This window comes from Cercospora beticola, chromosome 5 (assembly GCF_033473495.1).
Source record: "Cercospora beticola chromosome 5, complete sequence".
NCBI lineage: Eukaryota > Fungi > Ascomycota > Dothideomycetes > Mycosphaerellales > Mycosphaerellaceae > Cercospora > Cercospora beticola.
This window is the reverse complement of record NC_088939.1, coordinates 4,277,848-4,301,961: the sequence shown is the minus strand read 5'-3', so window position 1 is coordinate 4,301,961 and position 24,114 is coordinate 4,277,848. Positions and strand designations below refer to the sequence as shown.

The following is a 24,114-nucleotide window of genomic DNA, read 5'->3' as shown; positions in this document are numbered from 1 at the left end:
TACGAGGCGCAGCTCTGACCTTCCCCTCGAAATGTCACGCCAGTGATTCAGTAGGAGCGAGAGCTCAAAACCTTGAGAGGCAAAAATCGGCGCCGGTTTGCCAGATTTGCCGTCGATTAGCCAGCTGACTAAGCCAGCGAGCCACTTCAGCTGTTTCGGACTAACCATCAAGAGATATCTGCAGGCCACCAACACCCTTCCCCGAACTCGACGGCCCATTTTGCAGAGGCAGAGCAGAGAGCAATGGCTCATTCCAGCTTGCTTTATCCATGGTCCGACGTTGCGGTCACCCCCGCTGAGGTGTTGAGCCGAACTGAAAGCGTGTCCTGCGACGTCGAATCTGCTACATGGCCCGATCTGCTAACATCGATGAAATATCGCACAGATACGCGTTATGCGAGGGCAACATAATGCTTACGTGGTTAAAGACCTTCCGCCTCCAGGGCCCTGCCGATCTTTGAATCCTACGACGCGTTCAGCTTCTCGAAGCGAGCTCCGACGATGCTCTCTTGCAGTGCATCGTCCAATGCCAAAAGCAGCGCATTTTCATCAGGTCGAGCAAGACACGCCGACGAAGGAATACAGCTACGACGACCAGAGATGGCGTTCAAAGCCATTGACTCCGCACCAGATCCTGGTTAACGATATTCGACTGGAAACTCTGCGTCCTTCGCGAGGCCCCTTATTAGAGTGCCACGAACGTAGTCCGCAGACTCTGGTTCCCGACACTGCAGCTTTCACGCCTTCTGCAAGCTTGATGAGAGTCAACGAGGCCACCGATAACCCTATCGAGAAACAGAAATACACCAACCTGGAAGAGGACTTTGGCTGGATTCGGTATTTGCGATCGCGAAAGTTGCAGAAAAATGCACTCGACGACGAAGATGCGGCGAAATGCCGATGGATCCACTGCTCGTCAAAGTTTCCGGAATACATTCGAGGGTTCCTATGGGCACTTTCAGACGACCTGAACACCGTGGCGGATTCCATGCGAATGCTTGACATTGTCATGCAACGACAGACTCGTTTCTCCAAACATGGCAAATCATTTCAGCCATTCTCACAGACGCTCAGATCTGCTACCACAGATTCTCGCACGCGAGACTTGTATCCCATGATGATCTCTGTGCCTTTTCTTGACTGGACAGTACAAGGGCCGACCCCTCCACTGAGATTCCAGGTTGACAAGCGTGAGGGCTTTCTCAGCGCAAGATCATCGGCCCATATTGTGCGATCTATTTTGCAATACTACTATCGACTGGAAGATACTCAAGATCGCGAGGATACTCAAGTCTTCTCCAAGCACAAACCATGGCGCACGAATCGGGAGCTGGACCTCAAGGTCCGGCAGTGGTATGGCCAGTATCCGACAGCACTAAATGTTGATGAGCTGTGGATCCTCGCGATCGACGCAGAGCACATCGTGACTTTTTCCTCTAACCAGACTTGGAAATCTCGCTGGCCACCTTTCCAGCTCACTTCTCGGATTGCCGACGTCTCATTTCGTGGTATCCGAAACAACTACTTCCGGTCAGACGAAAAGAGAGAATACACTGCAATAACCCATGCTATAGCGAGTCTGAGTGGCGCTGTTGGCATGATGCACCGGAATTTCTGGCCAGACCTGTATCTGTGTTTGGCTGATAGATATGCTGGACATCTGGGACACCTGCAATATCGATTGCATCGCGCTCCTTCCACCAAGCTGGTCATGGATCTTATTGCTTGCCAGGAAGAATTAAACATTGTCATTCAGATCACAGAGCAACAACTCGATACTATCAACGACCTGCAAATGTCCATGGAGGCCGTTGAGCCCAAAACTGAGCCTACGAAGGCCACAACGACCAAGGTGCCAGCCTCGGAGCCTGACGAGCTCGACGACCACGATCTCACCAGAAGTTTCGTGTCTCGAAGATCGACCTATCGTCAGTTGTCAGCATCAGTCCTGTCGGACCCCGTTGCCCAACTGGTGGACAATCTAGAGCGGGAGCTGGCAGATTTGCGCGATTTGCGTGACAACACGGATCGACTTGTGACTCGCACAATACAGCTCGTCAACATACGTCTGGAAGACCATGGCAAGGCGATTCTTGTTTTCACTGTGGTTACCATTGTCTTTCTGCCACTGAACTTCGTCTCGTCGTTCTTCGGCATGAACTTCAGCGACATTCGAGACATGGAAACCACGCAATGGCTCTTTTGGGCAGTGGCTGTGGCAGTCACTGTGAGCGTCGTTGCTTCTGCTGTGTTCTTGGCTTTCAGTGGCGGTCCTTTGCTGGAGAAGGTAATGATGTGGCGAGACGCAAGACGAGATACACGCATGTCCACAACCTCTTCTCTGCGACAAAGAGCTGACAGTCATGGGCGATCTGGCTTCCAAGTTTTTGGCACAGACAAAGATGCCTACGGCAGCCGCTCGATGCAAGCAGGCTGATGGAGATCATTTGACATTAAGCGTCATGCGACATGGCAAAGTCTATGTACAACAGAACTGGTATCCACCGAAAGTATGTGTTCAGGCCCTTCCCCGCTAATATCTCTATGCTCCACCAACAAAGATGCTGAGCAATTGCGGGTTGCCGTCGGCCAGAGTCCCGCTCTGGTCGACGCCTCCTGTTGGGTTGACATCGTCGTAGCTAAATGCATACCCTCTTCCATCGGGCTGGTTCGAGTGCACGATCTGCGAGTACCAGTTGTTGCGCTCGTTCTTGTAGTAAGTGTCGTGGGATGGCCCTGGCTGGAGGGCACTCTTCAACATAGTGCCGCGATTGAAAGCAGCACAGAGTCTGGGAACTACTGCTCGGTGGACGGCATTGTCGGATCCCTGGATGGCGAATGGACCGCTGTTGCATCCAAAGATGTCTGCGGTCGAAGGCTTTGCGTAAGCACGGTTGTCGCCGTCGCATGAAAGCCAGTCGCCATTGACACGGCAGTTGACCCTGCCAGCGGCCATCTGAGTATCGATCGTGAGGGTGCTGGTCCGGTATCTGTCCCAGACACGACCAACATGGCCAGCCAAGTAATCTCCAAATGCGCCTGAGCTGGACTGCATGAATGGATAAGGAGCAACAACTCGGAGAGGGCCGTTACCACCACTTTGGCAGAGCTGACCCCAAGGAGCGCCATCTTTCCTTCCCTGGGCGGCGAGTGCAGAGCAGACTGCACCCACACCAGACGTACGGAGGCCGCGCACAGTTCGTACAGCACCGCTACCAGGTTGCATCGACATGCCGAGAGCGAGTCCAACGAAATCGACGTAAGAGAGGTTTGCATACAAGCCACCTGCATTGTTGGTGAACTCGACGAAGCCCCAGTCTACGCCTGCAGAAGGATCTCTTGGGTTGGCAAAGCTGGGCTGCACCTGGCCAGGAGCGTTTCCGGCCCAGATGGAGTAGAACTTCAAGTTGCCCTTCGCGAACCAGATACGGCCGGAAGACAGATAGTCGGGAAGAGTAATGCGAGTGGTGCTGCCTTGTGCAGTGTTCAAAGGGATGGCGATGTTGCCAAACACCTCGCGCGGAGTTGTGAAGCTTGCATCTGCTGGAGGATACATGAATTGACCTGCGATGCGACACTTGTCAGCGTTTGTCAAAGTTTGGGGTAAGCTGAGGACGACTTACCATTTGGCTGAACGAAGACCACACGGCCGCTTGGGTCCAGGCCAGTGATGTAGGCATTGACGGCACCTCCAATGTTGTTGACCAGTGCGAGTGGCAGCTGGCGATTGGCCTGAATTCCCATACGTGTCTCATTGGCCGGGACTGGCTCAGGATTGGTTGCGTTGAGTGTGTTCTCTGCTGTGATGATGAGGTCCTCGACACCTCCTGGCATGACCGGAACAGCATCAGGAGTTTGGCGAACGACCACAGAAACCGCTGGCGCTGCGGCAACCTGTCCAACAATGCAGGCTGCAGTCAGCAGCAGTGCTCGCAAAGAGGCCCTCATGCTGAGTACTGTTAAAGTGGCTTGCAAGAAGAGTCAAATATCAGGTAAAGACAGTAGAAGATCGCCCTGAAAAGAGTGGCAGGTACAATACTTCGTCAGTAAAGAAAGAAGAACAACAACAGGTCCTGATCGATGCAGCATATTCGACGAGGACGACGCTTCATGATATAGCTTCTGCTGTCTCGTTGCCACGATCAACCTAAGCCTCGGCGAAACGCCACTCCATACGCACTCTACAAACGACAGTCTGGCGCAGCTGGAAGCGATCCAACTCTCAGCCTTAGCTGCATGGCGGACAAGCTGAGCAATGTCGTCCGAGAACGAATCGCAGATGGTAAAGTGTCCAGAATGTGGCTTCACGGTCCAGACGGACTGAAAGCATGCGGCTCTCCTTAGTCCTACTTTCGCGCCATGAACGCCTTCTGTGTTACAGAACGACGTGCCGTGAGCCGGGACAGCAGTCGCGTTCATGCACCACTAGTCGAGTCCTGTCATGTGCTCCGACAGGACAGAGAGACCTTTTCAGCCGCCCGGCAAACAAGAAAATCAGGCTTGCGCGTGCTAAACGCAAAGGCGTCTCTGGAGTGATGTTGAAAAATAGCGTCTGTGCAACGCTATTGGTCGAAGCGGATCCACAAAAAATCACAGAGGATGCAATGTGCCGTGGCTCCTTTTTCCTGAATGCCGCGAGATGTATGGCTTGCAATGAGGTCAATCTGAAACACGCTGGAATCTCATCATCATGCCCGAGCCGAAAACTGCATGTGCAGATTGTGCGAGTCGAGGTTCGGGGATGTTTGTTGGGATGAATGGTGTCGATGATGATGGCCGGCTCGTGATGCGATTGGCTGGAAAATTGAAATGTCAGCTCGGATTTGGCAGGTCGTGGGCTTGCACTCAAGGACTTGGTCCTGCAGAGATCATCACGCATGGCGACCTGGCTGCTGCAACGTGGTAGCACAGGCATCCCATCTGATATGCCACACGCAGCATCCGATGGATGCGATGTCGATTCGATGGATCTTGCAGGTGCTCCGAGTCCACGGCTCGATCCAAAGCTTGGCGCCTATGGTTTGTCATGTTCTCGGCAACACTCCCTTTCGGACTTCTACTTCTTGCTCTCTCTTTTGGGCACTGGATTTGTCAAGACCATGATCAAGGATGGTGGCAGTGATCATGCCTCTGCGCCCCAGCCAAATCCGAGATACATGAGCGCTGGTCACAGGAAGCTCAGAATGGTTGCATCATTCGAATACTCTAGCAAGATTTGAGCTCGATGAAAGCATGAGCAAAGTTGCGAAAGGATATCGACAGGCCTTCAAATAAACAATGGGATATCATTGCAAAGTCAGTACATACGCCTAGATGCCTCGGACTGTCAAAGCATCGTTAACAGTCTGCTGGAAGTCCTTAATCAGCGGCTCTTTGATCAAGCTGATATGATTACCGCCGACGTGGTGGAAGCGCACATTCTCCTCTTTGACGAAATTTCGCCACTCGCCCAAGACGTCTCGCTTCCACACTTCCGGTGTCGCACCAAAGTGAGGCATAGGATCTGCGCAAAAGATATCTGTCGTGCTGACCGAGCCTGCGGGCTCGTACTGTGAAGCAATAAGTCGCATGCAGTCCTCCACACGACCAAAAGCTTGCAGTCTGGGCACTGTGATGTCCATATTCTCGATAAACTCTGGGGAGAATTTGGTGAATAACAGCTCGTAGAATTGCTCGTCTGTAAGGTCTGCAGTCTCTTCTGCGAATGCTCGTGCTTGCTCTGGCGTGTAGTCCGTGACGACTGGCAGCACGTCAATCATGAGTGAGCGGTAGCGAACTTGGCCAATTGTGCTCTTCAGACTGGGCGGATTGTCGATGCCGCCGCAGAAGACAACTTGCTCGCCATCTGCTTCGAACTTTTTAGCTAATTCGAAGCACAGAAGCCCACCAAAGCAGTATCCTAACATGGCGTAAGGACCTTTAGGTTGCGTTCGTCGAATCGCTGTGTAGTAGCAATCGAGCAGATCGTCAATGCCGTCAAAGGTGCCCTCGCCCGGATGTAGGCCTTTAGCTCGAAGAGCGTAAATGGGCCGGTCGGGAAGATATGGCAGAAGTCCCATCCAGCAGAGGAATTCTCCAGCGCCAGGATGCAAGAGGAACAGTGGCTGCTTGCTACCTTCTGAGGCCAGTGGCACTATAGGGTCGTACTCTTTCGAGACTGTGCCGATCAACGTAAGCTCATGCTCCAGATCTGCTACCGAGTGACATCGGATCAGTAGCGGCATCGGAATCTCTTGGTGGATGTTTAGTCCTTTCTCAAGAGCCTTCTTGAGGCGCATGAAGCCCAACGAGTTGATGCCAGATGAGAGTAGAGCGTCGTGACCCAAGAGGTCTTCAGCCGGAACTCCAACCACTGTCGAGTATATCTGCGCGATCTCTTTCTGTAGAGGGGAGATTGTGTCTAGCGTAGGCTTTTGGGTCTCCACAAGGCTATTGCTGGGTGACGTGGCATCAATCTTATAGGCGTCGAAATCACCTTTCTCATAAGACTGCCGAAGCTTCGCGCGAGACAGCTTGCCAATCGTCGACTTCGGAAGGAGTGCCTTGGGCAGAGGTACGATGTGCAGTGACTTTTGTGCGCACACGCTGAAGACCGCTTTGTCGATGGCCTGTAGAGTTGCTCGGAGGTTTGCAGGACCGATCGCGGCCTCTGTTGGGTTAAATAGTATCACAGGTGCTTCAGAGTTGCGCTCTTCAGACCATGATGAGAATACTGCGGTATAAGAGACTTCCAGCCCTGCTATACTGCCGGTCTCGATCGCATATTCGATTTCGAATGAAGAGTAGTTGTTGCCGTTCAAGATCAGCACTTCTTTCGAGCGGCCAAGCAGCTGCAGATTTCCATTCTGATCGAGGCGACCAATGTCGCCAGTACTCATCCAGCCGTCCTCGGTGAAGGCGCCAGCAGTTGCTTCTTCGTTACCATAGTATCCTTTAAAGATGACGTCTCCTCGGAGATGGACTATGCCCTCATCCGGATTCTCATCATCAGCCCCGCGACTGACAATTTTTGCTTCGAGTCCAGGCAAAGGCTTGCCGACGGTCGCGAAGGTATTTCCCTGGTCTACATCGTAGCCAGGACTCTCCAGATTGTAGTAGCAAGCAGAGCATGTCTCACTCAGGCCATACGCAGCTTTGATGCTATGTTCGGGGGCACCATACTTCTTCAGAACATTGTCCACTGCAGCAAGTGTTTTGGTTCTGTTGGCCTCGCCGCCAACCATTATCACCGCTAATTCGCTGAGATCAAGATTTATCGAGTCTGTCTCTTGCTTTGCCAACGATTCCACCGCAGCTGCTAGGAAGAAGTTTGGCGAGAATGTGTAACCGATTCGTTGTGCGCTTAAAACCTGGAAGAAGCGCCATGGCTCTTGAACTAAGTCTGATGTTGGGACGAAAACTTGATCAGATCCAGTATAGAGTGCTTGAAGGTGCACTTCGCAGAAGCAAGCTGAGTGGTCGAAGGAGATCCATGACATGAACGTCTTGCCATGTGTTGTGAGATGTTTCGCTTTTGCTTCCACGGAGGCGATCAACTGAGCGTGAGAATACTGCACAGCTTTCGAGTGGCCAGTGCTGCCTGAGGTGAATAGTATCGCCGCAATATCGTTACCGCTCTCAGATTGCTCCTCGACCGGCGACGGCAGTCCAGAATCAACGGCTTTTCGACGATCAATGTCCTCGATCGATTGTACGTTCAATTTTCGAGATGCCAGTATCGATGACAATTTGTGGCTTGTCAGTATTGGAGTATTGCCAAACAGGTTTTTGACGTTGTCAAGTTGCGCAGCTGCTGTCTTCGGTTCATTCGATACTGGATTGAGCACTGCACAAATTCCGCCTGCTTCGAGATTAGCTTATGTTCTTTCTGACTCCGGCTTCCAACCATCTTGCCTGCTGCGGTCACAGACCAGAACCACAGAACATTTTGTTTGTGATTATCGAAATACGTAACAACCTTTTGTCCTTTTGTGACAAGCCCAGCATCGATCAATCGACGAGCGTTGTCCTACTATGATCAGCATCACACCTTCGCAGAGTGGAGTACACTCACTTTTGCTTGTGCATATAATTCTGGGAATGTAACTCTTGTCGCAGGTTCGTTGCACCCATTCTCGAGGTATAAGAAACCATTTCCCGCATGGCTCTCTGCAGCGTTCTTGAGAAGATCAATGATTCTGCTGGGCCGAGAAGGCTCAGTGGATGTTGCCAACGACATGATTTTTTGCCCAAATTTTTTACCTCGCAGCTGGCAAGGTAAGGATATGGTATCAACAGATCAAATATTTGGACTTTTCCCGCAGAATGCTTTCCATGAGTCCGTGGCACAGACAAGATCCATGTCATCTCCCTGCAGATCATTCTTTCTAGCTTGGGACTGGGTTTCGTGGCGAGCCAGGTGCATGGAAAGTTGACACGAAGGTGCATGTTGTCGATCATCAAAGATAATGTTCAGAGTGATCGGCAGCCTGAATGGGAACATGGCGACGGCGCACGGCATCAGCCCGGATGGTTCGTTGATGGCTCGGCGGTACTGCTAGCGCCTGGACTTCGCTGTCAATTCTAAGCGAACAATCATGCAATATATCGTTCTGCGCTTCTTCTGGCAATAGCTCGTGGAAGACCCAAGTCTACGCGAGCTTAGTCTCGACAACATGAATCTAGTGGAAGGCTCGATAGGTCTCGCGATTTCTGGGAAATAGTTCGATGGCAGTGGATTGTTTTGGTCGGCATGGCTGGCCTGCCCATGACCTTGACAATGCGAACCCATTACACGTGGTGGAAACAATGCACACAGTGCAATTCTCCGAATGGCATGTTGGTCTGCGAATAACTGGGGCTCAGAATGCAGAGGCCATCTGTTCGGGCAAGAGGACACGCTTTCTTGGACGACGTCAATGTTACTTTGGGGGATCTACAACTGAAACTTTCCTGTTAGAGTAAGTGCCCTCTGACTGATAAGGGATCTCGTACCTGATAGACTTCGCTTGTTCACGCGATTGGCGCCAGAGCCCACGCAGGCACTATGTGAGGGTCAGAATCCCGCTGCTTCATCATAGAGCACATGAAGCACGCTATCTCGTGCCAACAAAATCATACCTTGGCTGGGAGCACGACTTGTCGATCGCAGTGCTTTGGGGAAAGCGCACAATCGAGCCCTGTGCGAGTATGCGAGCTGTCCAACAACTCAGCTGTGCTGCTAAGCGAAAGCTTGTTCTGAGGCTCCATTTGCTGCGGTTCAACAGGCACTACTGCAAGAAATGGAATCTTTGCACGGAGATGGCAAAGGCACTTACGAATGCAATAGCACATTGCGGTACATGGCTCGCCGGCGAAGCCCCGTGCGATTTACGCGATCAAGTGCATGATGGGTCCGCTCGAAATGGCGCGGATCTTCGAGTGAATTGTGCTACCGTTGATGAGACGCGGAGAGAGGATACACGATTCGTGCTCGTTTCCGGGTTGTTGATGCTCGACATGACGGGCTTCTTGCTACTGTTGCGTTTGTGGCGTTCTCAGAGCGCCTATGCTTGTATGTGCCGTTGAGGATCGGTTAGATATCAGTATTCGATGAGATCTGTGCTTCCACGAGATAGTGTTCAACCATATTGACAAGACCTTTCATCGCCTGTTTCTTTCCAAAGCCTTGCGCAGTGTCGTTTCAAGTCATGGGGAGATGTAATGTCCTTGTGTATGGTGGTGGAGGTGAGATATGGCTTCCTTGGACCTTGTTGTAGAAACTCAGCTGACAGAGAAATCGCAGCCGTCGGATCGATTTTCGGTTGGCGAATAGCACAGAATAGCCATGCCACAGTATCTGTTGTGTGTCGATCGAATTGGGAAGCCGTTCGCACATCTGGCTACAGCCTGGACACAAAAACCTGGGGAAAAGGAATTTTCGTGCCCCGTCGAGTCCTGAGGTCAGGATCTGTGGCGAAGGTCATTCCCAAACAAAAGTGGGATTACCTTATCCTCGCGAACAAAATCAAAGACGATTATGCTTCAACTTTATCCGAGCTCCAGTCGGTTGTGTCTCCGGAGACTACGCTGGTCACAGCCCAGAATGGGATGGATGTTGAGGTTCCCCTTGCACAGGCATTCCCCAAGAACACAATCCTCAGTGCTGTGTGCAACATCGGCTGCAGGCAAATCTCGCCTGGTCGCATAGAGCAGACCGCGAGCATTAAACGATCCGCTTTCTTGATCGGTGCTTATGCTCCAGGTACGCCTGCGGACATCTTGCAACGCGACACTCTATCTGCCATGGATGCCCAGTTCGAAAGTGTCAATCGCATAGAGCAAGAGCGATGGCGAAAACTGGTCCTGAACTCAGCCTGGAACTCGGTCACTGCACTGACTGGCAAGAACACCCATCGGGCACTGCAAGAGCCCGGAGCAGCTCGACTGATGTCCCAGATTGCCGGAGAAGCGCTCAGCGTCGCTTCTGCGAGCGGAGTGAGCCTGGATAATGACTTGCCAGTTCAAGTCATCGAGCTTGCAAAGAGTAGTCTGCCGATCACACCTTCGACCTTGCAGGATCTCCGGAGTAGGCGACCCATGGAGCTGGCACCGATTTTCGGTATGGTTACGTTCCGTTACTTCTCCAGATCCACAGCACACGTGCTAACAAACATTCAGGTTACCTCGTCATGCAGGCCCGACAAGTCGGCTTGCCTGTACCATACCTCACGTGGGTACACGAGCTGCTCCAACAGCGGAATAGTCAGTTGGTCGCGCGTGCAGCATCGCATGGACCATCGTGGAGCGGTTCCACGTCAGTTGTCGATCTTTTGGCACAAGAAATGCCCCCGAGACTTTCGGCAGTCGCGTGAATTGTCTTTGCGGTCCAGGTATTTTGTTTTGGTGCTCGTTCATACGAGTCGTGTCTTGCTTCAGTCATGTTATATACCCTATGTAACGATTTCTTTATCAGCTTCAGACTCCCGTGAACAATTGGCATCATGGCTTCGCTGGTCGAGTGTCGCTCGCTTTGACTTCGAGAAGTGGGCCTTGCGCACGCTAGTTGTGGCCATGCAAGATCTATGCATTTCAGCGGTGAGCACTGAGAACGGTCTCTGCGAGACATCGTCTCATGCGAGCCATTAAAGCTTCAGGTGAAAGTAGTCACAAAGCTTGCGTACTGAGCGAAAATCTTGTCCTTCTCGAGCGCAGCTTTGATGTGCTCCGTGCTCGTCATCGCGACCTCGAGCCCGCCATCGGCCAATCTCGGATGAACTATTACTGCGGTAGCACAATTGGCTAAGCTCTGAGATCATAATGTCAGTATGGCACCGGATCCAATGACTTTACTACTTACGCTTGCAGGTTCTGGAGGTTCGGGTTAGCACGTGCACGCTCGTTCTTGCAAACCATTTATCACTTACTCATGTATCGCGTGCGATCAACGACGCCTAGTTCCGAGCCCCAGCTCAGTACATTAGATTGAGACTTCGAGTAGTCGTTAAAGCCCATATTGTGCGTATCGAGCAGAGAAAGTGGATTAGGACAGATAGCTTCGTCTTCGGGAAGATTTGCAGCCATGTTCAGCCACGCTGCCCACTTTGACTCCTTCCATCCGGATACAGCCTTACGAACGTGTTGGGCTGCGGTAACCAGGCCACGATCAGACTCCAGTTCGGAGAGAGAGCATTTCGAGACTACGATGTCTACGGCGTTGCCGATGTAGCCAGTCTCAATTCGAGGCTCGAGACGTTGTCTGATGTTAATTGGAAACAACATGAGAGATTCCTGGTGGCCTTCGGTACTCTTCTGTCTCGCGAAACTCAGTCGCGACCAAAACAATCCAATAAGGGCATCCATGGTCGAGATCCACTGCTCACCACTCGGCAACGACGCATCGTTCTTGAGCTTGCCCAGGGCTTCAGCGGAGAATTTCCACATGCACCATTTCGTCTCTTCAAGCTCACTCTTGATCGATGCTAGGTGGGCCTTCTTGGTTTCCTCCAAGACAGTAAGTGCCGCTTCTTTGCTAACACTTTCTCGAGGAAGATTCAATTGAGAACGTGTAGTGGGGAAGACTCTCCAATGCTCATCGTCGAAGGGGCCAGCTTCAGAGCTTGCCTTCGACAGACGTTCTCTGATCGTGCTCTCGGGCAGCTGGAGTTTGTGTTTCTGCTGTGTACCATTGCTCACATCGGCACAGTGCAGGGACCAGATTCTTTCGACCTCTGCTACTGTAGCAGCGTCTGCCAAGAGGTGATTAAAGCCAAAGGACAACGCCATGCCGCCATCGAGATAGTTTAGTTTGGCTGTCAGCATGCGCGCTCCCTCGTGCACTGGGGTCAGAGCAACGGGTTGCGAGCATAGTGCGACTAAGCCCGTCAATGGGAAGCCGTCCTCCTTCAGCTGAGCATAGCTTGGGATCTCAGCCTTGCCAACGAGATTCTCCCAGGCAAACTCAACATGAGCATCGTCGTCCACAACAACTACCAGGTCTCTAGGATCATCGGAGGTTCGGCCAATGGTGCCAGAGAGGGCAGGGATCTCGGCTAGTGTCCTGGCAAGACCCTCTTTCAGGATGTCGTAGCCGCGCTGAGCTCGACTCGAGTCCGGTAATGGCCAGAAGTGAGTTTGCGTAACCCAAACTTTTGGACTGTAAGCATCGCAAATAGAGAGCTTGATGGTATGTTTTTCGACAGGCTCGCTCGGGAATACTTTGAACTCGGCCATCATAGAATCGGATCCTTAGAAAGTCTTCCTGTGAATAATCGCTGATAGGATGCATACAAATGTGCAGAATGCAAGCAGGACCCGTGGAGGTAACAGATACCATTGTAATCACGTAGCAGCACAGGGATCGCTACGAGCCCGGTACGAGATCATCTTCGCTTGGTTCCATTGTTGACCGTGATGCGCCGGCGGCACAATCCAGCGAGCTGCAGGGCATGCAGCTCTCAGCATCGCCGACCGAAGATACAAAAGCTGATCAGGTATAGTGCACCACGTATCAGGGTGATGACGCGAGTCGAACTGTCTTGTGTGTGATAGCCGGATCGCGTTTAGGATGATGTACGCGAATGGAGTACAGAGTTTGGCAGATCTGTGGATGAGAAAGAAGAGGGCGAAGTGTCGATCGCGGTACGAACCCGAGCCCGCTCTTTCTTGGCGTTCTCGCGAAGCGTTGAGAAGTGACGATAGACTATCGCCGTCATGCATCACTCTTTCATGAACGCTTGTTCAAAGTCATGGAGAGCAATGACATAGTGTTCGTGTCTCAGATACCTCTCGACGACTCGCAAAGGCAGCTAGCTCAGACGAGAGATTGTCGAATTTCAGACAATGGCTTGCAGCACATTTCTGGCCGTGGGGATCCTCGTGAGCTAAGAAGGCGATATTTGTGCAGAGAAAGGTGTCATTCCTGGCGATCTCTGAAGACAGCGCAGGCGCTTTGCGTCGGATCTCAGTCTCCCACACGAACAAGGCCTGAATCTGGCGGACTCTGACTGAGGAGTTCTCAGCTCACGGTTCGGAGAGCTAGGCTTCTAGTGCCAGTGCAGGTGAGAAGGGAGTTGGTGTTTTTTAATTTCGTCCACAGGACGCCGGGATCATGGCCCAAGATCAGACACACAAGTCGTTGACGTGGTTTGAACTCGTCGCCGTTACCAAGTCTGATCTTTAAGGCAGATTCGAGGTTGTTTGAGCAGAATGAGTTTGCCAGGCGCAAGTCCGCAGAAGTGCTGTGAAGCTGATAGCTTGCAGTTTTGTTCACACACAGCGCACAATGGGTAACGTACTTCGAGGATGGCATCAGCCGCGATACAAAGAGCTCACTACACAAGAGTTCCAGAAACCCAAGCGGTTTGGAATGGCAGAAAGCATGACTTTACATTTCTTCTACTAATACATTGCGATCATTGTCGAAGGACAATCCATTCTGCACCCGAACGAAGCCACTAAGACCATACCGACCGAGCAAGCTCTTCCTACACGTCCTCGACCGGTGCTGACGAGCAACCGATAATGCACCCGAGATCAAGCCTCAGGTCCACGTTCTTCTAGTCATTCCATGACTCCACGCTTCTGATCGGCGGCCTTCTGGTCACCAGGTGTGCTTATGCCTCGGAAGGTCTTATTGAACCAGCCTGATACTGCTCCGCCCGATGTGAGCTGCTCGGCGTGGCTGCCTCTTCGCGTCGCATAGTCTTCGCTTCCACGCTTGTGCTGCGCGAGGCTACCGAACATGCCACCAGATGCGGCTGAAGACTACGAACGCAATTCGTCAGCTTGAACGCTTAAGCTCCTCGACCTCTGCGGTGCTTACCCTTCGTCGTTGGCTCGTTGGCGAGCTGGGAGATGCTGGATCATTACTCAATGGCTTCTCGACCAAAGAGTTGTTGCTGGTTACAGAAGCTCTCCGCACTGCTTCAATCACACCACCACTTTGAGAAGGCCGTCTTGCAGGATCGTGGACTTCTTTTCCTCGCTGAAACATTCCACGACGATCTTCCCAAGGCTGGCCAGACATGATTGATGGGTTCGATGATGATTTTACTGATTGTTTAGAAGTGTCTCGTGCTCAAAAGCTACAACAGGCCAGAAGCTGCCTCTTGTACTCTGCCAGTGAGGAGTAGACTGCATAAGCAAGTAGCACATTGTCACATGTAGCTTGGCCTGGGGATGTTGCGGGGTAGCTCTGCAGATTAACGAATAAGCCTGACGACACAAACGCCAACCAGGAGCCATGCGAGGGACTTCGAGGTGTTACTTCGGCCTACATCAGGCTGAGGATCGCGGAAGCCATACGGCTGCGTAGTCATCAATGCAGGATGCTTCACGTTGTGTCGTGTCGTGGAGCTAAGCTCAGTCGCTGCTCCACGTGAGAACCATAGGCTAACCCGGCTATACTGTTGTGCGATCGCATGTTGTCTAGGTCAAGCATAGCTTTAGAAGGATCGTAACAACTAAGAGCCGGCCGAGGTCAGATCGTCCTCAAGAGGGGAATGCGAGTCGAAAATAGACTCATATATCTGCACTTCTTCATCACATAAATTCACATCAGTTGTTTGACAACCCTTGTCAGTATCTTATCATGTCTCAGCTTCGCGGTGGCCCTGTCGCTCCCGGCATTGCGTTCGTCACTGGGGGAGCTCGTGGACTCGGAAACGCCATTGCAGTATCATTCGCCAAAGAAGGCTCGAAAGGCATAGCACTCGTCGATATCCAGGATGAGAAGACCTTCAACGAAGGCAAAGCAGCTGTAGAGCAGTATGGCACGAAGGTACATTTATTCCACTTCTCGGCGACGTACCAATGCTGACCAGGTGAAGTGCATCACCATTCATGCAGATGTAACACAAGAAGACCAGGTCGAGCGAGCGATTGCAGAAACAGTCAAGGAGTTCGGCCGGATTGATTACGCTGCGTAAGTAGGTAGCTACCATGTCAGATGGGTACAGTAATGCTGAACCTAGATCCGCCCAGTAACTTTGCCGGTATCATCGGCCCACTCGCGCTGACAGTCGACACTCCACTCGAGGCATGGCGGAAGGTCATCGACGTCAATCTGGTTGGAGTCTGGCTATGCACCAAGCATGAGTTGAAGCAAATGCTCAAACAGGAATCCGTAGAGGTGTAAGTGAGGGGGTAAAATTTTGATGAAAGCTGTATATTGACGAGCATTCGCAGAGAATCTGGTAGGGTTCCTCAACGAGGAAGCATCGTCAATGCCGCATCGGTGAACTCGATCCAATCTGGCGCTGGCACGAGCGGATACACAGCGGCGAAGCACGGCGTGATGGGCATAACAAAAGCTGTAAGTTGGAGGGGCAACTTCTGACCTCAGGCAGCATGCTGACTCCCGGAAGGCCTGTCTCGAGGCTCGTGGAAGCGACATTCGAGTGAATGCAGTGTCGCCTGGCTTTCGTGAGTCTAAAGCATTCTACTATGGCCTTGAGCTAGTACTCACGATCTTGAACAGTTTTGACCGATCTGTTGAAGCCTTCGATGGCATCAGGTGAACTTGCTGCAGAGTCCTGGCCAACGTACGAAGCTCGGCAAGGACGCAAAGCAACCTTTGACGAAGTTGGTGATGTCGTGGTCTTGTTGAGCACTCCAAGAATGAGCCTTGTCAACGGACATAATCTCGTGATCGACAATGGCTTCACGATCAATGAGGCGCCATCCTAGAAAACTTGGCCATGTGTGGACGTCGAAGAGGACACCATTTCTACATTGACATCGTCAAGCTTCTTTCAATATACAATTGAAGAATTGAATCTTTACGACGATGACGGTGATCGGCCCGTTGATCCAGTGGGCCCAGCAGTCGCGTCCGCAAAAATGATGTTGAATCATATCGGGCCCAAGGTGAGTCGAGCTGCGAGAGGCTATGTTCTCCATGCATGGAGTGACTGCTTGCGGGAGCATCAAGGACGTCTGATGGAAGCATATGAGCTGGATGGACGACAAGCGGCGGAGTAGTACTCACCTTGCTCCCGTCTACACACGCGTCAGACGCTTCAGCGTTCCCAGAGCAGCTTTGCCAACGATCATGTAGGTCGAGTCCTTACTCAGCGGGTCCGGAGGAGGCGGTCTTCGTCGGAATTTACCACCATTTCGCATCGGCTGGTTTCTGCAATCATAGGGACAACGACCGGGCTCGTGGATATCATCCCGAAATCGATCCTTGTGCCGGACGTGGCCTTTGTAGTCTGCATATGGGCACCGATGGGTCAAGAACTTCTCATCGCAGCCGCACTCCCATATTCTGTAGCGGTATTGACACATGGCCCGAGCTGACTGACAGAAAGTTGAAGCATGCGCAGTGAGGCGGAGACTGAGCGAACCATATATGTATGCTGGTGCCCCCAAGCTTTATGAGGCAAGAGCCGACCAGCTTTCTTCTGCGTCGACTTGAATTAAAGCCACCACAGCAGGATTGCAACATAGCACGTGGACAGCACGGCATTGCGCGAGAATAAGCCCGTTGGTCATGTTATCAGCTTTGGATGTGACAGGCCGCAGACTCAAAGCGTGGTCAAGGCAGTTGTGACCCTCTCTCTCCGATGTCGTCGTAGAATTGTTGATTACGCGTAATGAGATGCGGCCAGAGGACAAATCGCATGTGCTGTTCTTATCAGCACTCGCAACCACTGGAAGTCCGGAGTGCCTGACGTGGCTGCGGTCAACAGGTTTTGACCGGGTTGGGGCAGTCAAGTCTTGCGAAGTGACAGCCATGTCCTTGGCGTGGTGTGCGAGTAGAGCAGCTCAACCTTGAATATTGGCCCTAATATTATATGCTCGGGCCGATCGAGCGCTCGGAAATTATCGCTACCGGCCACGAGATGGACAGGGTATCATGTCCTTAAGACGAGAGCTTGAGTGTCCTGCAGGTGAGCGTGATGAAAGGGATGGTGAGCCAGGTCCGAACTGCAGAGACCAAACTGTCATGATTTCGGCATTCCGCGATGCAATGCTGACCCGCTCACTTCCAATCGACAGCGAATACCATAGAGAAATGGTGGGTGTACTCAAGATTCAAAGAGGGATTGTGGACAGGTCAATAATTGATGAACTGAAAGTTGGAGGAAGTTGCAGCCTACAGTACGCGTCGAAAGGCATGACGAAAGCGCGTTTGTGGCCAAAAGCTCAATTTGGCTTGGCAAACACCACTCTCGTCGTCCGCGGAGGGAACCACATACAAGTGTACCAACTCTGCTCGCGATGACATCAACAATTGTCTACAAGGCCATCTTCAGCTGCAGACCCATCGGTTCATTGCTCATTCCACAATGGGCTCGCTACTCCGTGATTTCGTGCCATACTCAGCTAACCTAGCATGCCCCTTGTCTCGACGCGGACCCACGAGGAGTCGGAAACATGGTGCTTCAAGAAGCCCAACTGGCGACAAAAGACGATTTCGTAACTTCCGATCGACCTCTCCCGCATATTTTGGGTGCTCTGGATGATTTGCTATGAGAAGAACGCGCCGCTGAAGCTGCGGAAGTCCTCGCATGTGGATTGGTCCCAATGGCCCATCCGAACATTCCCACGAACTTGCACAGTCGCAACGGAGCCTTCGACCAACATTATTGCATCGAGATCATGAGACCAAACACTCTCGCGAGTCCCACGTGACCAGTCACTTCTGAGCTGAGCACGAGGCTATTCACTTGCAGGAGTCTCGGGTACAAGATATTTGCCCGACAATGTGGGAGGTGTGTGCCCGGAGACCTGTGCATGCAGTATACCTCCTTCTTCCTACTCCAGGGCTCGAGCTAGACTGTCTGCAATCCATCAGAAGGACGTTGAAAAAGAATCATGGGCTCGCGACACAATTCGCCCAAGTCATCATCAGAATGTCGCACACCGAGTCGTCGATGCTATTCTGATAGAGACGCGGCTGATCTCGGCCGACATAGCCCGCTCCTATCTACACCTGTCAAGCCATACCCTACTCCGCCTGACTCGAGTCCTCTCCAGACGCCGAGCGAGACTTCTGAAGCATTGGTGCCTGTGCCGTTAGAGCTGCACAAGAGAAAAGCGCGTGACAAGCACATACCAGAACCATGCACGCCGACCAAACCAAGCAGCATCGATGCGGCATACACACCATTCCATGACATCAAAAAGGACATTGACACTTTGATCGAAGAGATTCCTGCGGATCTCGAGGAAGTTACTACGCCATCTGACAGGATAGTTGTCCAACGATCGCAAACTCGCAACAGCACTCGACTGTCCCTGTTCCTCTACTCACCAAGCAAAAGCAGATCAATACCCTCTCCAGCTGGTTGTGGGACAGCAAACGCACATGCGGCGACAGAACTTGAGGCGGAAATCTCTCCTACCGCGGAAGAAGATACGAAGCAAGCCATGGTCGTGGCAGACAGCACGAAGCCCTCTCTGCTCGGCCGCGCGCGTCAAAAGCTTAAGCGCGTTGCTCAGCTTATCATCCCGCATGGCCGTGCTCAAAAAGAGGTCAAGCGATCTTCACATTCAGGTGTCAGCAAGGCGACAAAGCATCGAGGGCTATTGAATCGTGTCTCGAACAGGCCAGTTGAGATTGTGGTGAGTTCTGAGTCCAGTCCACCACGACCAACCCAGCTAGAGCGAAGCGCCGCAAGAGTGCCAAACAGTCTCTCAAAGGAGTTGTCATTTCCTGTCATCACGGCCAACGAGTCGGTTTGGCGCCGCGTACCAGAGGACATCACAAGCACGTCACGGAAACCGCTACCTATCAGACGTAGCCCACGGACGAACTCTTCGCCTAAGACCCGCAATGTCAAGACCGGAAAAGTGAGCCTACATTCGCACAAGCGAGTACAATCACAACGAGTATCGGTCCTGGACTTCGCGCCTGTGAAGCGTGACATCGCCTTGAGTCAAGCTCCACTAATCATCAAGGCAGCGGTCTCCTTGTGTGTGATGGCTATCGCTGCTGGCGCGGATTTCTTGGTCGCGGATCGTCCCACCCAGTCCAGATCGAAGAGGAAAGCAGGTGGCTATACTCATCGTCGACCGTCTAAGTGGATGTCAGGCGCCAAATAGTGGGTCCGCCGGAAAGACGATGTATCCGTGTCTCAGACAGGTCGGCGCGGCACATTTTCCTTTGGTGGTACAAGCAAACGGGAAGCAAAGCCTCGATTGATTTGGAGAAGGGCAAGCCTGCTAGTGATCGATTCGGAGCATGCCGCCCTGTGCTCGCGACGCATGGTGCCGGGTAAGCAAAGGTAGGCATATTGCAAAACGCCTTCCGGCAGCCTCGGTCTCGGATGTATCAAAATGTTTAATTCGCGCCCCTTTCTTTGTTCTCTCATATCTTCTGCCTTTTCCCACCTGCGTTACTCCTCTCCTTCCTCGCATTTCGTACAACGAGTTCGCCACTATACTACCTCCAACTACAGATCATATACGCTACTTTACGCATGCTTTGGACGCTCCGATGCTCGCATACCAACGAGTCTTCCTGCGACAGCATCGCCTACTTGGTCTTCCGCAACGACGATTTCCACGTATACTGCCGCGACCACAATGGCGCTAAGGAATCACGGGACTTTGCTTTGTCCTTGGTCAGGTCCAAGGGAACAGAAAACTTCACTGTGTTCAAAATGTTCGCTTTGTGAATGTCTGCGCTTTGTGTCTTAGAACAAAGCTGGGCCATGCATCGCACCACACAATGGCCTTGTCTATGGTTCTGGCACAGAGGGCGAGCCACGGATACAAAAGGGGCTGTGTTCTCACCAGGTGCACACCACCTTTCGGCCCAGACTTGCAACTGACAAGACTTTCAGAAGACACTTGATAGCTGGTCTATCGATCTGAAAGACTTGACACAGAAACAAGCTGATCCGAGTGGTCGACATTGAACTTTATCAGCAACGAAACCCAAGCACCTCGCCATCTGGAATGGCGCCGAACCGACCGAACCGGGTAGGTTCCCTGTACGATACCACTGACGCACAACCAAGCGAGCAAGAAATCGCGTTGAGTAAATCCTTGGCTAACCCAAGGATTAAAAGCCTGCGCCCACAGCCTGCCTCTAGGCAAGGGCATCGCCACGATGGTCATCCCGTGAGGGATGACAGTCTCACACAAGCGCCGACGGCGTATCCTCCTGCACCGCCACAGGACTATACCCTGTGGCCACCTGTCGACCCTGCTGCGTATGAACGCATGCAGCAGGGTCCTGCACCTGCCCAGCCGCCCCCGGTAACGAACAGCGTGGACCGTTTCGAGGAGTTCCTCGTCTCTCTGCCATTCGAGCCAGTGGACCGAGCCCTCGCCGACACATATGATGCCGGAAAATCGGTGGCGAAGAAGGTTGGCCGCGCGGCATCAAAGGGCCTCCAGCGGATCCCCCAGGCTCTGAGACGAAAAGAGCCAGAGGCCCATGAACCAGTGATCGGAAATCCAACGCTGGTCGACTGGGACAATCCGTCAGGGCACGAATTGGTCAGTCTGACAAGGGCTCAGGCAATCGAGCCACTCCGAGCCAAGGGGTGGTGGGATACCAAAGAGGATATTGCCCGGCGAGCCGAACGAGATGCTGCTGCTGCAGCTGCGCCTCAGAATGTCGTCCTCGCGAAAGCCGCTGCTCAGGAGCACTCGTCTCGCCGACCAGTGACTGCCCTTGCGCGCCAACGGACAGCTGCGGTGCTTCAGACTGCGACTGCCGGCTGGACTGAGGAGGAGTTTGCAGCGACATCGCACCCTGCAACGTTGGAATGGGAGCGGGGCCACGTTCCGCCCTCTCCTAGCCCTGGTGCCAATGGTGTTCCTGAGCAGACTGAAGCAGCTCCTCGCCCTGCTACCGCGCCGAAGCCACGCCGACGCGTGGTAGAGTCAACATGGGCAGATTTCCAGCGAGCTGCAGAACGGAGCGACTCGCCACCGGAGGCGCCTGTGCCTGAGCCCGTGGTACCATCGGAATATCCTAGGTCCAACGGTGCCTACGAGATGTCCAAGACCGCACGCAAGCCGGTGCCAAAGGGCAACGTGGACAAATCTTTACCACCAAGCCCACGTCCCGAATCGTCTCGCCGGAAGACCTTCCTCCCTCCTCGCAGCTCCGATGAAGGTCTGCAATCGGCTGTCCCTCTCGCCTTGCGCCCCGGTACCCAGTACCGGCCAACGTACAGGCCAGTAAGGGTCGAGCCGTACGTCGAGCCAGACGAGGAGGATCGCAGGACACGAGCAGCGGCACTAGACATGCTCGAAAGCCGGACTGAAGAGGCCTCAGCCTCAGTGCGCGGCAAGAACGTCCGCACTGGCGAGATTAAAGCCCATGTCCATCAAGTCCACGAGGGCAAGCCGGTAGACTCCTGGCACGTTCAACACGGCCGTGCTTCCAGATTCACGGAGCATCTCCAACCTCGCGTATCAGACGAGGATGACGATGCAACGAACATCTGGAAGAAGCTGGAGGAGGACGCCGGGTACGCTGGCTTCAGGGAACGGTGAATGGTGAGCGGCAGGACGGGCGACCTGACAAAAATGCCTGATTTGGTGGCTCGATAAGGTAATGCAAAGGCTTTGACAAAACTGCATGGATAACGACCTATGTATGACATGACAAAATGACGACTTACGAATGAATGATCAACGAGCTTTGGACACGCTTATTCGACCATGGACGTATGAAATTGATAAATCGAACGTATTTTGCTGAAGTGACTGACTCTTCTTGTCTGCTTTCCTTCCCACTCCTACATTATTGACACACTAGTACTGTACTGTTAAGACTATCTGGTCTCTTCAGGCTTCCAGCCTACTGCTGAGAGGAGCTGATCCCATATGCAGCAAAACATGCTTCACGTGTTCAGAGGTGAATGGGGACATTCACATTCCGGATCATCTAGACAGCTGCAGATGACATTCATTCACATGCCCGAGCGCGTGAAGTGCCAGAACCTGGACAAAGATGCACAAAACAATAATGTGCATCCCAACTTACTTGATCACTCCATCTTTGGATTTAACATGTATCCAACTACTTCCCAGAAACCCAAGCCAACAGTCAAGCGAGTCCGATCCCTCGACCAAAACACACAGCAGCACCAAAGTGAAATCATGAAGCCGTGCGAGATCGCTCGTGTGCAAAACCCGAACGTGCGGAGCATGTATGCTCCACGTGAAGTTCCAAAACAGAGTCGAGTGGGATCGTTTCCAGCAACAGTGCTGCCTCCCCTCAATGTCGTCAAACGAAAGCCTGTCCCCATTCGAGACGAGGACAAGCCCCGAGACACCAACCCACCACTTGCAGAGACGAAGCACGATTCGAAGACCTTCCAAGAAGGAACGAAGACTATACAGGAGTATGACAAATCTGCCAAGCCGCAACCTGGTTACACTGCTCCGCTGTCCTCAGTCTCCCAGAGCCACCAGGATCGCAACTCGGTCGGCGTCCGAGCAGAGCAGCCTTCCGAGCGAAAACCCTATCCAGACGCGCGGAAACCTGAGAGTCCACCAAGTGTGTACGAACAGCTCATGGACTTCCACCGCCAGATCATGGAAGATGTTCGGGAAGAGGAAGGGGAACCGGACGAAGAAGAAGAGGAGATGGCCGCAGCATTTGCTTCCCTTGATTATTGGAGTGAGTATTCGAATCTGATGAAGTGTGTAGACGAGGCAATTTCCGACTCAATGATGACAGGACTTGAATTCGGTGGGCACGACTCCACCGAAGCCTCGAAGAAGAGTAGCCGCGAAGAAAAAGCTGTTCCCGACTTGGAAATCTCAGTACGAGGTTCTGGAGGAGTCAGTCGCCAGCAGCTACGGAAGGACAGCGTGTTGAGTAGCCCGAATGAGCTTCGTACTCGGTCGATGCCGGACGATTTTCGTAATGGCCGCGAGAGGAATGGTGAGCAAGAGAACACAGCGACCAAGAAGCAGGATTGCGGCCGTCAGTCGTCGTCCTGGTGGAAGTTCGAGTAGGTCTACACTTTCGAGGTGCGAGTAGACCTCTGAGAATGGGACGAATCTCGGGAGAGCGAGACTGATATGCAAGTCCGTATCGATGGTGTGAGACGACGAAAATACCTGCTATGTAAAGATTATGAAGCGCAATATTTGATTCAGACACAGTACCGTAGAACTTTCGGCACTTCTTCGTAGACTTCTTGTGCAATGTATATCAAACCTGCATGAGTTTCTCAGCAGCTTGCTCATGCGGCGGAATGGCTGACGTGATTGCAGTGAGCTTGATGGCAATGTAAGTGTAACGAGCGACTTAGTAGAGGTAGGTCTGAGCAGCTTACGATTACTGCGGAATGCCTGACGGTATTGCAGTACTGGAAGATTCTAGAGGGGTGGTGAGTAGATGATAGTGCAGGGGTGGGTGTCAGAGCGAGATGAAAAGTGCAACGCGTGTGGTGTCACAGGAGCAATCACATGCACGAGCTACATGTAAAATGGGATGAAGCTTTGGCTGCCAAGGCGGAGCGTCGTCTTCTGCCTTCCTCCTGCGGGTCAGCTCCACCTCTGCAGGGACGAGTGTCTAGACGTTAACTTTCGACTCGCAGCGTGCCAAAGGGGAAGTTGGCGATTCATTGCCTTTTCACATCACCGACTGTTCACATCCACCCATTATCACCGCACCACCGCACCACCGCTCCGCTCCTCCCTCCTTCTCCCTCCCAGGTTCTCCGGACCGCT

The 24,114-nt window shown here is 52.6% G+C and overlaps 10 protein-coding genes across 10 annotated transcripts; 6 read left to right on the top strand and 4 right to left on the bottom strand.

Annotated features, from left to right (window-relative positions):
- Positions 1-526: 526 nt before the first annotated feature.
- RHO25_008868 (uncharacterized protein) lies at positions 527-2,437 on the top strand (the record flags this gene model as incomplete). Its single annotated transcript, XM_023604671.2, has 1 exon — positions 527-2,437. The coding sequence occupies one exon, from the start codon at positions 527-529 to the stop codon at positions 2,435-2,437; it is 1,911 nt and encodes a 636-aa protein (XP_023460814.2).
- Positions 2,438-2,542: 105 nt separating this feature from the next.
- On the bottom strand, positions 2,543-3,948 carry RHO25_008867 (uncharacterized protein; the record flags this gene model as incomplete). Its single annotated transcript, XM_023604670.2, has 2 exons — positions 2,543-3,564; positions 3,624-3,948. The coding sequence occupies 2 exons, from the start codon at positions 3,946-3,948 to the stop codon at positions 2,543-2,545; spliced, it is 1,347 nt and encodes a 448-aa protein (XP_023460811.1).
- A 1,361-nt stretch (positions 3,949-5,309) lies between these two features.
- On the bottom strand, positions 5,310-7,478 carry RHO25_008866 (uncharacterized protein; the record flags this gene model as incomplete). Its single annotated transcript, XM_023604669.2, has 1 exon — positions 5,310-7,478. The coding sequence occupies one exon, from the start codon at positions 7,476-7,478 to the stop codon at positions 5,310-5,312; it is 2,169 nt and encodes a 722-aa protein (XP_023460812.2).
- A 2,190-nt stretch (positions 7,479-9,668) lies between these two features.
- RHO25_008865 (uncharacterized protein) lies at positions 9,669-10,832 on the top strand (the record flags this gene model as incomplete). The annotated part of the gene is made up of 3 exons (XM_023604668.1): positions 9,669-9,705; positions 9,764-10,579; positions 10,639-10,832. The coding sequence occupies 3 exons, from the start codon at positions 9,669-9,671 to the stop codon at positions 10,830-10,832; spliced, it is 1,047 nt and encodes a 348-aa protein (XP_023460563.1).
- A 278-nt stretch (positions 10,833-11,110) lies between these two features.
- On the bottom strand, positions 11,111-12,693 carry RHO25_008864 (uncharacterized protein; the record flags this gene model as incomplete). The annotated part of the gene is made up of 3 exons (XM_065603112.1): positions 11,111-11,266; positions 11,318-11,328; positions 11,385-12,693. The coding sequence occupies 3 exons, from the start codon at positions 12,691-12,693 to the stop codon at positions 11,111-11,113; spliced, it is 1,476 nt and encodes a 491-aa protein (XP_065459184.1).
- Positions 12,694-14,019: 1,326 nt separating this feature from the next.
- Positions 14,020-14,485, bottom strand: RHO25_008863 (uncharacterized protein; the record flags this gene model as incomplete). The annotated part of the gene is made up of 2 exons (XM_023604666.1): positions 14,020-14,223; positions 14,282-14,485. The coding sequence occupies 2 exons, from the start codon at positions 14,483-14,485 to the stop codon at positions 14,020-14,022; spliced, it is 408 nt and encodes a 135-aa protein (XP_023460567.1).
- Positions 14,486-15,049: 564 nt separating this feature from the next.
- Positions 15,050-16,146, top strand: RHO25_008862 (uncharacterized protein; the record flags this gene model as incomplete). The annotated part of the gene is made up of 6 exons (XM_023604665.1): positions 15,050-15,238; positions 15,288-15,382; positions 15,442-15,591; positions 15,646-15,772; positions 15,825-15,882; positions 15,938-16,146. The coding sequence occupies 6 exons, from the start codon at positions 15,050-15,052 to the stop codon at positions 16,144-16,146; spliced, it is 828 nt and encodes a 275-aa protein (XP_023460566.1).
- Positions 16,147-18,279: 2,133 nt separating this feature from the next.
- RHO25_008861 (uncharacterized protein) lies at positions 18,280-19,509 on the top strand (the record flags this gene model as incomplete). The annotated part of the gene is made up of 1 exon (XM_065603111.1): positions 18,280-19,509. The coding sequence occupies one exon, from the start codon at positions 18,280-18,282 to the stop codon at positions 19,507-19,509; it is 1,230 nt and encodes a 409-aa protein (XP_065459183.1).
- A 628-nt stretch (positions 19,510-20,137) lies between these two features.
- Positions 20,138-21,921, top strand: RHO25_008860 (uncharacterized protein; the record flags this gene model as incomplete). Its single annotated transcript, XM_065603110.1, has 2 exons — positions 20,138-20,205; positions 20,298-21,921. The coding sequence occupies 2 exons, from the start codon at positions 20,138-20,140 to the stop codon at positions 21,919-21,921; spliced, it is 1,692 nt and encodes a 563-aa protein (XP_065459182.1).
- A 408-nt stretch (positions 21,922-22,329) lies between these two features.
- RHO25_008859 (uncharacterized protein) lies at positions 22,330-23,394 on the top strand (the record flags this gene model as incomplete). The annotated part of the gene is made up of 1 exon (XM_065603109.1): positions 22,330-23,394. The coding sequence occupies one exon, from the start codon at positions 22,330-22,332 to the stop codon at positions 23,392-23,394; it is 1,065 nt and encodes a 354-aa protein (XP_065459181.1).
- Between the last annotated feature and the right edge of the window lie 720 nt (positions 23,395-24,114).